The sequence below is a fragment of the Triticum dicoccoides genome, chromosome 7A, assembly GCF_002162155.2.
Source record: "Triticum dicoccoides isolate Atlit2015 ecotype Zavitan chromosome 7A, WEW_v2.0, whole genome shotgun sequence".
Taxonomy (NCBI): domain Eukaryota; kingdom Viridiplantae; phylum Streptophyta; class Magnoliopsida; order Poales; family Poaceae; genus Triticum; species Triticum dicoccoides.
In genome coordinates, this window is record NC_041392.1 from 425,107,677 (window position 1) to 425,124,231 (window position 16,555).

The window sequence follows — 16,555 nt, forward strand, 5'->3', positions numbered from 1 at the left end:
GCCACGGCCCCGTTGTAGGTCTCGCTCGCTGCGGCCCCGCCTCTTCCACTTCCCCGCGTCGCTCCGCCCCGCTGCTGCTGCTCGCGGCCACTGCACCGTCCGCCATCCCGCTTCGCTCCGCCCGCGGATGCGCCCTGCCCCGCGCGGCCTCCCGCCCCTGCCCCCGCGCTCCTCGCTGCAGCCCTGCCGCTCCTCGCCGCATCGCCCCGCGCCGCTCCTCCCGCGTCATCCCGCCTCGCCTTTGCCTGCGCGCCCGCCGACGACCCCCATCCCCACGGCCGCCTCCACGCCCTGGCGCCGGCGCTGTGCCGGCGCCCGCATCGTCCGAGCCCGATCGGGCGCCCACCCGCCCCATTTCACCCAACGCCCGTTAACCGCTCGCCCGCTATGCCCCTATGGGCCTATGACACATGGGGCCCACGGCCCCAAAACGTTTTTATTAAAAGAAAGAAAAGTAAGATAATAATAAATAAATAAAATTAAATACTAATTAATAAATTAATTAACTAAATAACTAACCTAATTAATTTTCTTTAAATTAACTAATTAAGATTACTTAACCTAATAAATAATTAACCTAATTAACTACTGTTAATTAATTAGGCACTCAATGACATGCGGGACCCACATGTCAGTTTGACTTAGTCAATCCCTGTTGACTGCTGATGTCAACATGACATCATGCTGATGTCATTAATCAAATTTCGAATTAAATTAAATGATTAATTAAATTCCAGAAATTAGTAAATCTTTAGAAAATCATATATTTTAATCTGTAACTTCGATTAAATTATTTTCAACATGAAAGTTGCTCAGAACGACGAGACGAATCCGGATACGCAGCCCGTTCGTCCACCACACATCCCTAGCATATCGAACACGCAACTTTCCCCCTCCGGTTCATCTGCCCGAAAACGCGAAACACCGGGGATACTTTCCATGATGTTTCCCCCCTTTGCCGATATCACATACTACCGTGTTAGGGCACATCTAGCACCGCGTTTGTCATGTTATGCTTTGAGATGCTTTGATTGCTCTGTTATTTATTTTATTCCCCCTCCGTTACTTCTTTCCGGTAGACCCTGAGACCGATGCCGGTACCCCTGTGTTCGACTACATCAACGACGAACTCTTCTATTACCACAGCAACCAGGAAAGCCCCCCCTGATCACCAGATATCGCCTACTCTTCTCTATACTGCTTGCATTAGAGTAGTGTAGCATGTTACTGCTTTCCGTTAATCCTATCCTGATGCATAGCCTGTCCTTGCTACTACTGTTGTTACCTTTACCTGCAATCCTAATGCTTAGTATAGGATGCTAGTTTATCATCAGTGGCCATACATTCTTGTCCGTCTGCCATGCTATACTATCGGGCTGTGATCACTCGGGAGGTGATCACGGGTATATACTATATGCTTTATACAAGATCATGTGATGACTAAAGTCGGGTTGGCTCGAGGAGTACCCGCGGTTGATTCACGAATTGGGGGCTGGAAAGACATACTTTCCCGACAGCCCTCTTTGTGGATCTTTGTGGCGAAGCGACAGGGCAGGTTGACACCACCTAGGAGAGAGGTGGGCCTGGCCCTGGTCGGCGTTCGCGATTATTTCAAGATAACACGTTTAACGAGATCTTGGTATTTGATCTGAGTCTGGCCACTGGCCTATACGCACTAACCATCTACGCGGGGACATTTATGGGCACTCGACGTCGTGGTATCAACCGAAGCCTTCGTGACGTCGGCGACTGAGTGGCGCGCGCCGGATTGGACCGTAAGCCTGCTCTTGTATTAAGGGGGCTAGTTCTGCTTCCGGCCGCGTACGCAACGTGCATGTGTGCAATGGGCGATGGGCCCAGACCCCTACGCCATAGGGTTTAGACCAGCGTGCTGACCTCTCTGTTGTGCCTAGGTAGCGCTGCGATGTGTTGATCTTCCGAGGCCGGGCATGACCCAGGAAAGTGTGTCCGGACAAAGGGGATCGAGCATGGTGGGAAATGTGGTGCACCCCTGCAGGGAAGTTAATCTATTCGAATAGCCGTGTCCCTCGGTAAAAGGACGACCCGGAGTTGTACCTTGACCTTATGACAACTAGAACCGGATACTTAATAAAACACACCCTTCCAAGTGCCAGATACAACCGGTGGTCGCTCTCTCACAGGGCGACGAGGGGAGGATCATCGGTTAGGATTATGCTTGCGATGCTACTTGGTGAACTTACCATCTACTCTCTTCTTCTACTGCAAGATGGAGGTGGCCAGAAGCGTAGTCTTCGATAGGACTAGCTATCCCCCTCTTATTCCAACTTTCTGCAGTTCAGTCCACATATGATACCCTTATTCCATTTGATACCAATGCATACATATGTAGTGTAGCTCCTTGCTTGCGAGTACTTTGGATGAGTACTCACGGTTGCTTTGCTCCCTCTTTTCCCCCTTTCTATACTCGATTGCTGCGACCAGACGTTGGAGCCCAGGAGCTAGACGTCACCGTCGACGATGACTCCTACTACACTAGAGGTGCCTACTACTACGTGCAGCACGCTGACAACGACCAGGAGTAGTTTAGGAGGATCCCAGGCAGGAGGCCTGCGCCTCTTTCGATCTGTATCCCAGTTTGTGCTAGCCTTCTTAAGGAAAACTTGTTTAACTTATGTTTGTACTCAGATATTGTTGCTTCCGCTGACTCGTCTATGATCGATCTCTTGTATTCGAGCCTTCGAGGCCCCTGGCTTGTAATATGATGCCTGTATGACTTATTTTATTTGTAGAGTTGTGTTGTGATATCTTCCCGTGAGTCCCTGATCTTCATCGTACACGTTTGCGTGTATGATTAGTGTACGGTCGAATTGGGGGCGTCACAAAAGAGGTGTTTGATAGATTCATCATGATCACAGAAGCTACATCTTCGAGATCCTGACCAGTTACGTTTTGCCAAATTGTCCTTAGTGAGAATGACTTGTTTGTGAACAAACCACATGAATATTTTGATTCTCAAGGGCACTTTGACTTTCCAAATATGCACAGATCAAGGGATAGAGGCCGAGTTGATAATATCCAAATACATGGATTTTACTGAAAACACTCCATTCTTGGTTAGTTTCCAGTGCAACTGATCTGGCTATTGAGAAAGGTGGACATCCATCAATCTTCTCACAAGATGTAGCCAAGCTTCCCAACGATTTCCCGCTAAAATCCTTATGAATTGAATATTTAGAGGATTGGACTGTAATATTGTTGCAACATAAGCATCTCTACGCTGAACAATATTATAGAGGTGTCTCCCCTAGCCACGCATCCTCCCAGAATCTCGTGGAAGTACCATTACCAACGATAAACTTTGTCCTGTGGAAGAAGGCTGATTTCATTCTCATCAGTCCTTTCCAAAAAGGCGAATCGGTTGGTCTGACCATCACCCGTGATAAGGTCTTAGAATGAAGATACTTATTACACAGAATCTGGGCCCATGTGGCATCGGTCTCTACAGATAAGTTGTACAACCACTTGCTGAGTAAGCACCTGTTCTTCACCTCTAAACTTTCAATGCCAATACCACCTTGGTCCTTTGGCCTACAAATAATATCCCATTTACCAAGTCTGTATTTCCGTTTTAACTCGTCACTCTGCCAGAAAAAACATGATCGATAGAAGTCCAATCTTTTCCGTACCCCTACTGGTACCTCAAAGAAGCACAAGAGAAACATTAGCATACTCGTGAGCACCGAATTAATGAAATTAGTCGGCCTCCATATGACATAAGTTTTCCCTTACAGCAACTTAGTTTCTTTTCAAATCGATCTTCAATGCACTTGCGCTTCCATTCTAATGGATCTAGGAGACACCTGATACCATTCTTGAGCCACTCTACTACGGTGTTGTTGTGGATGATGTGCCCAAATACATGTTGCACAAGCTTAAGCAAGCCCTTGTCCTTCCTCCCCTCCTTCTATTCTTCCTTCTCTCTCACTTTCCTCTCTCCTCTGTATATCACTAAAAAACTTCTCGGCTCGGTATTGCGCTTGGCCAATGTGCCACCGTACGCGGGCAACCGCCCTACCTCCCCTGGTGTCTGTCTGGTATGTTCTTGAAGTCACTCACTTCCTTTAAAATAGTATTCTGAGTAAAAAAGAATGATTCATTTTAATACGACACATCCCATCTTTCGATCAAACAATTTTCACACGGTACGAAATGTCGGTCTTAAGGTCGACTCCAACACACGACCCCAAAATGGTTCGTCCGCGTCCGTTTGAGACTAAGAGCCTTCTTGGATGGAAGCCAAAAGCTGCCCTGCCAATTTTTTTGGCCATTGACCGATGGATTGGAAGGTTTTTGGATCACAACCAATTTTTAGGAGCGTTACCAACTTTTTTGGTCACCTTGCAGAGATGTGTAGCGATTCTACGCCCGCGCACTAGCGAAAGGCTGGTGGCGAATTTGCTTGCCAAAACATTAGGACGCCTTGCTTTTGGTAGGCCTCGTGTGGGCACTATCCAAACAGGCCTTAAATGGACACAAAACGCGGCCCAATGCGCGGGAGCAAACCGATAATTGTTCGTTTTTTGTCTGGTTTTGACCTATTCCCGACCTAAATTTAGGTCGCGTTTGCCTCGAAACGAAAATGCGCGGATTGGCGGGACGTGTGCCCTTGTCCTCCCCTGGCCTGCCCGTCGGGGACATAGACGCCTACTTTTCTTGATGCGGAGCATCCTATGATCATCCCCATGTACACTGCGACTACACCCGAAGCCCCAAGTGGACATAAGACAAGACCTCAAACATACGACATTGGACACAAGGTGAACCCATTCCTAAATGCTTACCCTTTCCACTCATGCGAGACATGGTTGCTACCTAATGCAAAGACACGACGTGTGCTCAGGAACCGAGGAGACGACCATGGAGATGCTTGAAGCATAGGACAAGTCCACACGGAAGCGGATTAAGAAGTGCCTCAAGTGGAGTCGCCGTGGAGCTACAGTGGCCAGACATCTGGTAGGAGCCCGGACATCCGGCGCCACCAACCAGAAGAAGACCAGAGGGAGACTGACGCCAGGCGACTCTACAACAGCCGGACATCCAGCCGACCCCCGGACATCTGGCGCCTACCCGGAAATCCAGTGCACGCTATCCAGAGAGTAGAAGAATCGGGCAACTCCAGCCCAGACATCCGGCCGTGGCCCGGACATCCGGCTCTTCGTGAGCCGTCGGACATCCGGCCCCTGCCTGTGCACAGAGAATGGGCCAAGGGCCCATGTATCCCCCTCTCACTTACCCCTTCATGGGCTAGCACTATATATAGACCCCCTCCTCCTCCTAGTTAGGGTTAGCATTGTGTTAGCTCATACGTGAGATAGAGCTTCACTCATCCATACAGATCTACTCCATTGCGAGGGACCATTACCTCTTCGGAGAAGATCCACCTTGGATTCAAGACCCCTTCATGGGAAGACCCCTCAAGACCTCCTCACGGAGAAGAACGGTTACCTTTGTATCGTCCTTTGTTGATCGTGGATCTTGTATCTCTTTGTGTTTTGAGGATCTAGCATATGTGTGACCTAATCTCGTTGGTTTGAGTGATTCTCTTGTGTTTCCCTTCGTGTTTTCCCCTTTGTGTTATGCGTGTTCATCGCGGGATCCGCTCCTTTCGTGAAAGATCGGCCATCTAGGGTTCCACCCTATATCATCTTGGTATCATGAGCCATGTTGATCACGATTTCGGAGCCTCCCCTCTTTGTTTTCTAGCCTTGTTTTGTTGATTTTGTCTCAAATTCGAAATTCACCACACAAATAGCCCCCCCACAAATTTTTTTTGTGTTTTGTTGGTGTGATGATGTTTTGTTGATTATGATCCATGGATTCATTGTGTCTTGAGTAGATCTATCTTTCCCCCAAGTTTCCCCACTTTCCATCCATGAAATCTCTCGAATTTTGCCTCCAAAATCATCAATTTCCGCCCCAAAATCGAGTTCCTCGAGTTCATCCTAGAATTTGGAGCCCGGACATCCGGCCCGTAGCCCCGGACATCAGGCCCGTAGGCCCGGACATCCGGCTCCTGGAGCGCAATTTACGCGCGTTTCTGGACTTCAGGTCCCGGATTTCCGGGCCCGACCCCGGATGTACGGCCCTTGTAACTTCAGCCTTTCTCATTTCGTTGTTTTGTCCATAACTAATTCATTCGAAGTCCATTTTTAACGTTCTTTAGCTCATTTTGAAGCTATTGACATCCCCATCCCACAAGAATACTACCATCATCATTTGACTCCATCATTTTTTTGCAATTTTGGCATCTTTGCCTAGGGCTTCTACCATATCATCCGCATAACCACCACCGACTTCCGCAACCTAACCCATTTTGTTCCCCTTAGCATTTAATGTTGTTTGAGTCGTGATTCGAGTCTCCTAAGGTGTTTCGGCTACTTAGGGACCGTGCCTTCAACTCCGACACCGTGTATAGCCCATCATACCCTTCCACCTTAACCCATTTGACCGGGTTTCCACCAATACTTCCGCAACCACCACCGCATTTCCGCCACCACCATTTGACATTTTCCTTTGAGATTTTGGGTTCGCGGTTTTTACGTTTCCTAAGGTGTTTCGGCTAACTAGGAATGGTTCGACATCAAGAACACCGCCACTCATCATCGCAATGGATGGTAACCTCGACGACATCAGTGTATATTCTTTCCATTGCATTGATAACCCATAGCCCATTTTGCGTCACTTGCCTATCGAGACTAGCCTTTGAGTATTGTCAGCAATGTTACTTGTGCACATTAGTGGTCTACACCTTCCATTGCATACATACCATATCATATTGGTATCATCTTGGTATCATATCATCTCTTGTGTCACAAGATTGTTCCTGCATATACATAATTGCTATCTTGGTTTGTGCATTTCGCAAAGAGGCCATATAAAAAAGAATAAGCTTTTAAGCAAAAGAGAAAGGGAGCAAAGAATCTTGTAAGCAATAGCCATAGCATCATATCACATTGCATATAAGATCATCTTGAGAGGAACATCGGAACATCATATATGCAAGCGCAAGTCGTCCATGTCCACATCTACATGGCGACCATCATCACATTCATGATCCACATCATCATGAAGGGCAAGTCACCTCCAAGCATAATGTGCACGACGATGATGAATGCCATCGAGGTCAAGTACGACAACGACACCATCGACATGAAGATGCTCGAGATGCGCCTACCTACAAGTGCCAACAAGCCCTACATCAAGTTACGGCCAAACTTCATGAGCACAAGAGAAGACCACGAGACAAGCACCACCAAGAGGACGCTACAGCTACTACCACCACCACTCCGGCATCTTCGCCAAGTGTTATCAAGGCATCTTCGCCTTTGGATGTACGACATCTTCGCCTACTTCCCACGAGTATGCCTACATTGACTTCATCAAGTCCAAGGCGACCACCCACAAGCGAGGGCGACACTTCCATCTTCGGAAGCCCCTCAAGGAAGATGGCCGAGCCTGGGAATTTCCCTTCGGTCATGGAGACGAGCTACGAGGTGCCACATCATATGGGCCTCCAACAACAAGATGACGACAAGATGGTCGAGAAAGGGCCACCCCCTTCGACCACGACGACGAGCGCGAACCTCTTCAACAACATGAAGATAGCGCAAATATTGGACTCATACTCCGAGTCAAGCTACGAGACCGCACATGGGACATTATCTTTGATCTCGAAGGAGAGTGATGGTTTGCCACATCCTACGACATTCATATTTGGAGGTATTATGGATGAGGAGGTTGAGCATGGGACTATCCCTTCAACCAAGGCGGTGATAGGAGTTGAGCATGGAGACATTTGCACCCACATCGCTTTGACACCCACATATGAAGAGATGCCCCAATTGCCATGTGAGGAGAGCCACCACCCCATGAGTGATATGAGTGACTCCACCATATGTGACATGGGGTGCATTTCCTATTAGAGGATGAGTGTGACCACCACTAGCTCCACACTTGAGAGCATGCCACACATCCTATGTGAGGTTGAGAGCCATTTGAGTGGCTCCACCAACCATACGAGTGAGATCATCCAAGTGGGAGTGAGTGAGCCACAACACTTAGTGAGTGAGGTAGTTGACACGGCACGTGAAGCCACTGTGATTTCTAACGACTTACCCTCTACTCCAAGTGTGTTTTATTCTTTAGTGCTAGGTCTCCTACATGACGACATGCCTACCCTCGACGAGTCCATCCCTCCAATGGGAAAACAGATGGCCATGGTGGAAGATGATGCACCCCCCCACATGGTTCCATCAAGATGAAGATGAAAACGACTTGGTCTTCGACACCTCACCTACAACACGTGAGCGATGCTCCAAAGGTAACCTAGGTGATGGTACTTCACTTGTCCCACTAGTGGACTATCTTACAAATGATTGCTTACATGATGATGATCACCTTATGGATTCACAACATACTATGTCTTCTACATGCTTTCATATGCCACCCATTTATGATCAATATGATGATGAGCATGTTGAATTACCTAGTTGTGATGCTATGCTTCATAGGATATCATGTGAAAATTCTATTGGTCACGTCATGTTTGACAATCCATTGAACTTGTCATATGCTATGAGTGAGATTTCCCATATTGCATCATTTCAATCTCAACATAGTAACTATGCATGCCCCATTAAAATAAATCCTATTTGCACGTATGGCATAGATGACGAGATGATGGTCATTGGCTTTTGTTTTTCATGTGATGATATTGCTATGCTACCTTTACATGATTTGCACAATTTATCTACTATGCCATGCCATGATCACATTGTTCCAAATATGCTTTGTTTTGGATGTTGTCAATATTCTCCATGTGATGTTTCCACTAATGCTCATGAGGACACCCCCATAGTTTCCTCATACATATTAGAAGATTTTGATACATCCTATCCTTTAAATGCTTCCCATAATTGCTTGCACCATATGCATTCCATGAATAACAATGCTCTACATATTTCTCGTGATGCATTAGACAATTAGAGTCTCCATTATGCTATACATAGCAACAAACCTCTCATGATGGATGACATGTTTCTATATCATGCATCTCATTTATTTGAGCATTGGCTATTTTGTAGTAACCAACACATGCACGTGTGCGCCATGATGAATGATGTGTACATATACCACACACACACAATTTTCCCTTTGTCTTTGTTTTGTGTAGGTACTCATGTATACCCGTCAACCTCTCAATCCCAAGAGTCGACGAAACGAGCTCTTGAGAGCAATGATGATTTGGGATCCCGTGGACTATCCTTACCCCCGTTCTCTTTGCGCAATGACTTCATGCATTCCTTTTACTTGGCTCTCACACGACTTTGGACTATTTACCATTTGTCACCTTATGCCCATTATATCGTGTTCACTTTGCATGTTATGCCTATTTCTATGTCTTTGCCATGCAATTGTGACCCTTGTGTGCATTTACCCATGAGCCACCATTATACTACTTCTATGTGTATTTGCATGCTTGGTGGAGATCCTTGTTCCCATTACCATGTTTTCCTTGTGCCACATGCTATTGTTGATTCTTGTGTTGGGGGAGTCATATTGTTCAATTGCTATTTGCATAGGACTTCTTGCCAATACAATGATGATACATTACTCATATCTTGCTTTCATACTTGTGATATGTCATGCGCATTATATATGCTCACTATTTGCACACATGACATGATTGCCATGATTACCTCTAGTACGTTGCATCTTTGCACTACTAGCTTGCTTGACTTGATCACTATGATTGCTTGCTTTGTCGCATCATCCATGTTCCATTCTTACTCGCTTTCTTGGGTTGATGACATATATGTGCATGCCTCTCACTTGATATATCTTGATCATTGTCTCTTCTGTCCATTAGTTGCTTCTCTCATATCCACTTGTAGTGAGTGCAACCATACTATGCTTATTGATATCGGAGACTTTGACACCTTACTTGTGATGCATGCTTGTTTGATTGAGCCTATTGTCTTTGGTTGTTCTCACATCTTATGCCTCCATACTATGAAATACTCCGTTGTCCTTTCTTATGATGAGCATGATGCATACACTTGTTGGGTATCTTACGACACGAATGGTAGGTTTTGCACCTCCGCTAACCTCATTTGTTTTTCCGAGTGTTTGGCATGTTCTTTCATTTTGAGGAATTCACAAGGCGGTGCTATCATGGAACATATTGGTTATGTGAAGGCGTACATGATGTGCGACACCAACATTTTCGACAAACTACTAAAGGTGAACTCCTTCCCTCCGAGCCATCCTCAAATACGCATATTGGATGGGTCGTTCTTTCATTGTTGTTTCCTTCTTATTGTCTACATGATACATCTTGCGAACGGAGGAGCGGCATTGGAGATTGGCTCTATGGACCTTTACATTGAGGAACGCCCGAAGTTAGTGGATGCACCACCGGACCAACGCTTCTACCACGACATTGAGCTATGGTACAACACCACCCATAACAAATTTGCATCTTATGCATGGATTGACTCGCATTATGATTGCCTTGTTGCATCTTGTATTACCTTGTCTTCCATGATATATGAGCTTGTGCACTTCCTTAGCAAATTTGTTGTGATATTCCTTGATGGCATATTCATACATCATGATCGCATTGCCTACCATCAATTGCATGATCACATACTCACATTGAGCGCCAATTACCATGTTCATGTTTTTGATACACCGCCCCATTATGACATCATTTTGCACAACGGTTGCATTGATCACATTCACAATACATTTGTGTGCATAATGAATGCTTTTGCTCCCATGAGTGCTTTGCATATCAGTCTATATCATCTTACTAAGCTTGATGCGCTTTGCCACGGACAATCTTGCCGCACGGACTCATTCTTACATGATGGACACCTTGTGTGCGCTAACCATTATATTTCAAAGTGTCGTTTGTGTTTGCTCTTTTTGCATGTGTACCACTCCGGAGACACCTTGGAGTACTTGGATTGCGCCATGTCTTCCACTTCGTCCAATTACAAGTCCATCCACGACAACCGTTTCCATGGTGATGAGGTTTTCAATCCGAGGTCGGATATTTCCCAAGGGAGGGGAGATGATGCGGAGCATCCTACGATCATCCCCATGTACACTACGTCTACTCCCCAAGCCCCAAGTGGACCTACGACCAGACCTCAAACATACACCATTGGACACAAGGTGAACCCGTTCCTAAATGCTTCCCCTTTCCACTCGTGCGAGACATGGTTGCTACCTAATGCAAAGACACTACGTGTGGTCATGATCTGAGGAGACGACCATGGAGATGTTTGAAGCATAGGACAAGTCCACACGGAAGCGGATCAAGAAGTGCCTCAAGTGGAGTCGCCGCGGAGCTACAGCGGCCGCGGAGCCGGGACATCCGGCGCCACCAACCAGAAGAAGACCAGAGAGAGACAGATGCCAGGCGACTCTACAGCGGCCGGACATCCGACCGACCCCCCAGACATCCGGCGCATGCCCGGAAATCCCACGCACGATATCTAGAGAGCAGAAGAATCGGGCAGCTCCAGCCCAGACATCCGGCTCTTCGTGAGCCACCGAACATCCGGCCCCCAGCCCGGACATCCGGCCCCTGCGTGTGCGCAGAGAACGGGCCAAGGGACCATGTATCCCCCCTCTCACTTACCCCTTCGTGGGCTAGCACTATATATAGACCCCCTCCTTCTCCTAGTTAGGGTTAGCGTTGTGTTAGCTCATATGTGAGATAGAGCTTCGCTCATCCATCCGGATCTACTCCATTGCGAGGGACCGTTACCTCTTCGGAGAAGATCCACCTTGGATTCAAGACCCCTTCATGGGAAGACACCTCAAGACCTCCTCACAAAGAAGAACCGGTTACCTTTGTATCGTTCTTTGTTGATCGTGCATCTTGTATCTTGTTGTGTTTCAAGGATCTAGCATATGTGTGACCTAATCTCGTTGGTTTGAGTGATTCTCTTGTGTTTCCCTTCGTGTTTTCCCTTTGTGTTTTTCGTGTTCATCGTGTGATCCGCTCCATTCGTGAAATATCGGCCATCTAGGGTTTCACCCTACATCATTTCTCTTCTCCTCCCCTCTCCCACCACCCACCGCCGCCATAGCCATCGCTGCCCATTTTCCTGGCTGCCTCATTGTCCAGCCCGACCGCCCAAAGCCCGACCGCCGGATTTGTGCCTTCCTCGCCCGACCCCGGCAGCCAACTGGTAGATCTGTTACGGCATGATTTGGCGCATCCGACCACGGGCGACTACGCCTTGCCATGGATTGGCACGGTACCGGACCACACAGCCCTGGCAACGCCTCTGCGCTACATGTAGGTATTGACTACGCCTCTAGCTGCTCCGATCTATCCCGTCGGCGGTTCACCGACAAAAACACGCTTGGCCATTGCCCGGGCTCGGCGCTGGCCCAGCGCGCGGCTCGTCGGCTCACCGTTGCGGCTCATAAAGTGCGACGACTGCCCGCGGCAGGTCATTTGCCACGTTCCTACCACGCCGGGACATCCCGAATGTGTGTCCTTCAAGTGCAAAAATAATGGGATATGTGCTTCTTTTGATTCGGCTGTGCTCCCGGAATCTGCGCATTTTCGTAGCTCGTTGCTTATACTCAATTTTGTGTGTATGATGGATAGTTTGGGTACTGGGAAGAAGAATACGTCGATCTATTGATAGCACGAAATTTGATAGATGCTCATGCACTTGTTGGTAGAATAGAGACTAGAGATGAGATTAGATGCGAAGCAACGTCGGCTTCTTTAGAATTGAAGAAGAAAGTTTTTGTTTTCTTTGGTCTTGCTCTCCTAGCGAAGAATTGGTGAATGTACTCAAAATGTCGTTGATGAAATAAGAGAAATGTGGCCAAAGAAAATACATACGGGCATCAGCCGAGCCGTGACGGACCAGATGCATTGGATGCACGGCCAGCGTATTAAAGAAACAGTCTAATACCGTCTCATTGCTCTACTTGAACGGATAAAATTCACACAAAATGGACGTTCACTTGAAATGGTGCATTGAAGTTGGCCTAATAGCTGATACAGAACTTTCCAAGAGGTACAACTATGTGGTGTTTGTTTTCAGGGATTTTTTTGGGTAGGGACTAGAAAAAATCTTTCTTAAAGACATTTTTATCAAACGGAAAAGACTTTTTAGGGACTAAACTAGATATTTGAGACTAAATGAAGAAGACTCTTAAGAAGAGTCTTTTTGAGACTTTTGGAGACTTTTCCAACAATGCCCCTCCATGCATCATTGGCCCGCCACTCCATGATGTTGTGTGATTGTTATTTTTCTATATACTAGGGACAACATGGTCATTTAACAACCTTTAGAAAGAGACTAGGGACTTTTTAATCTCTAAAAACAAACATGAAGAAACTTTTTAGAGACTAAAGACTTTTTAATTAAGACTAGAAAAAGTCCTAATACTAGAGAATCAAACACCACCTCTATCTCTGCCAACGCGTCGTAGGCGCAGTTGAAAAATAAATCAGATCCAAAAGGACAAGGCAAACGATGAATGGCGACGGTCTCTGCCCATTGACCTTATCCGCTCTAGAAGACCCGCGCGTAGCAGCTTCTCTGATCGTCACACGTGTCGCCCATCTGCCCGTACAGGGGCCGGCCGGGTCCCATGCCTTCCTGTCTGACCGAGCGGCAGCCCGCAGTCCCGAACGCAATTGGCTACGTGCGGCCATGCATGCAGCAACGATCCACACGTCGGCGGCCAGCGCCAGGGTGGAGCCGCCTCCCTCAGACGTGTCACCCGCGTACGAAGCACAATTTCCTAGGTGGACATTGAGCCTGACACTCCAAAATCCAACTTCTCGTCTTTCTTCTCCATCGCGGTAGTAAAATCTTTCCATCCTACGTAAATTTTAGTAGCATTTTCAGAGAGTCCAATATATTGAATTGGTGCTACTCGGGGAAGACTAGAATAGAATCTGCCTTTAACCAACTCTTGTCCATCGGTGACTTTTTCTTCTTCGCACGATCGAAGATGCAAGAATGTATACCAGGACCAGCGCTATATACACACCTTTCTCTCTCTCTCTCTCTCACACACACATAACTAAGGTCCTCGGCATATATCTTCCTGAGCTTGCGTACACCGCAGCAGCTGACTGATCTTTGCCGGCCGGCGGAGCAGGTAGACGAAGATGCTGGGCGGCGGCGTGTCCTTCTCCTTAGGCGACGTGCTGACCATCTGCGGGCTGCTGGCGGTGCAGTGCATCTTCGGTCTCTACATGATGTTCCTCAACCGGCTACTCGTGGCCGGCGTCCCGTCGCTCTTCATCATCGTCGTCGCATGCGCCGCCTCCTCCGTCGTCGTTCTCCCCTTCGCCATCGCCCTCGAGAGGAAGAAATGGCCCAAGCGCTGGAGCCCCGTGTTGATAATCCAGCTCGTTATGATCTCCCTTGGAGGGTGAGAAACAAAAGTGAATCAATCGTAACCTTCCACACATATATACTAAGAGCTTATCATTTGCAGTCCATCTTTGCTTTTTTTTTTCTTGCGAGAAGTTCATCTCTGCTCTTGATTGATAGCTAGACAGTCTTCATCATAAATGCTTCAAATAAAGTTGTATATATAGTAGTGTACTAACTGTTTATTTTGATAGATTTATATTTGCCAACAGTTATAGGTTTCAAAGTATTAAAATACTTAAGATTTTCGTATATTATTATGTTCTGAAGTTATCTGCAGTTCTCTTAATCAGTTAACTCGGATCAAGTAAGCCTTCACCAAGTATTTATGATGATGATCGACATTTACCCCTAGATGGTTACTTGTCCATAATGTCCATAGTTCATCAAATGCATTGGTGTAAAGATTCAGATACTACCAAATGCTGGCAATCGGTTAACAAAACATTTTTTGTTCTTTGTGTAGGGTATCAATATACCAAGTCTTGATGATGCTCGGCGTCGAGCGGACCTCGCCAGCGATCGCCTCGGCCATGCCCAATCTTGGCCCTGGCTTCATCTTCGTCATCGCCGCCTGCCTGAGGTACCGAACCAAATCCTTAATAAGGGAAAAACAACACATTGTTAACTTTCAGACTGACCAAGTAGCTCAACAACTAGAGACTCTGCTAATATATATGCAGGTTTGAGAGATTTGAGTGGAAGTGCAAGTACACCAGAGCAAAAATCCTGGGTACGTTGGTATGCATAAGTGGAGCAATGTGCGTGAGCTTCCTGAAGAATCCGGATCCCGGCACAGTGCCAGAGTCCGTTCCCAGGGACCAAGAGTTGTCTGGCATGAAAATCGACAGAGACTGGGTCCTTGGCTGTGTGTACCTGCTCACTGGAGTCACGGTCTTCGCTTGCAACACTGTCCTGCAGGTGCACGCTGATAAGATAAACACTAGTCATAACTGTGCCATTTTGTTAGAATTAGAGCTGAATCTGATGTGCAAATGTAGGCTGCAACCCTCAAGAGGTTCCCGGCGCCGTTGTCCATCTGTGTGATCACCGCCATGATGGGATCGATCTTCAGCGCCATCATCCAGGTCATCATGGACGGCAAGCTCGGCGCGGGCACTACAGGCAACATCCCCAGAATAATCGCTGAAATTGTGCTCGTGGTACATACTAGTAGTAGTACATTTTTGATTCAATCCATATTAATTGTGGCTGATTTAGTACAAGTCGTAGACCCCATGATCTCAGCAATAGTATGTGACTCTGACGTCGTTGTAACCTGCACTGAAAATAGTGTCAATGCTGGTGCAGGGAGGTGTGGTGATCGGCCTGTGCACGACGTTCCAGGTGTCGAGCATCGGCCGCAAGGGGCCTGTCCTGGTGTCCATGTTCAGCCCGTTCCAGACCGCGTTCTCGGCCTTCATCTCCTTCATCTTCTTTGGGCAATGGATCGGCACAGGGTGGTACGTACGTACATCTTTGCCGGCCATGCACCCGCGCCGCAAGGAACAGTATGTCAATGCGTAGCTGCATTTGGTGCACTGACATCAGCATTGTCATATTCGTATTTGTTGCAGCCTGGTGGGGATTGCGCTCATGTTTGCGGGCCTCTATGTGGTGCTATGGGCCAAGAACCGGGAGGACAAGATGTTCGCCGAGCTTGCGCTGCCGTCTGACTCTGACGCAACTGAATCTGATATCGAGAGGCCATTCTTGCAGTGATGGGTTGGGCAAAAATCAAAATCGCTTGCTTCCACTACTGGCTAGACGCCTTAGGAATCTACACAGATCCTATCTACTGTTTGACTTTCTTTTGCTGAGATATTGTTTGGATTTTGGAAAACTCAAGTTATTTTACAGCTCGCTGAGCGAAGGCCAGTACTCTCGCTTTACCTCGTTATAAGTGTCAACGTTCCTTCCGACACACTTGCCGCCTTGCTTTGAATATTACTCCCTTCTTCCTAAATATATACTTCCTCCGTTCGAAATTACTTGTCTCGGAAATGGTTGTATCTAAAACTAAAATACGTCTAGATACATTCATTTCTACGACAAGTAATTCCGAACGGAGGAAGTACATCTCT

General features: G+C 47.1%; 1 protein-coding gene across 1 annotated transcript; it reads left to right on the plus strand.

Moving 5' to 3' along the window:
* Window positions 1–14,203: 14,203 nt before the first annotated feature.
* Window positions 14,204–16,193, plus strand: LOC119328965 (WAT1-related protein At5g47470-like). Its single transcript, XM_037601949.1, has 6 exons — window positions 14,204–14,469; window positions 14,938–15,054; window positions 15,155–15,392; window positions 15,473–15,634; window positions 15,783–15,934; window positions 16,049–16,193. Exons 1-6 carry the CDS (start codon window positions 14,204–14,206, stop codon window positions 16,191–16,193), a joined length of 1,080 nt encoding a protein of 359 aa, XP_037457846.1.
* Window positions 16,194–16,555: the final 362 nt, after the last annotated feature.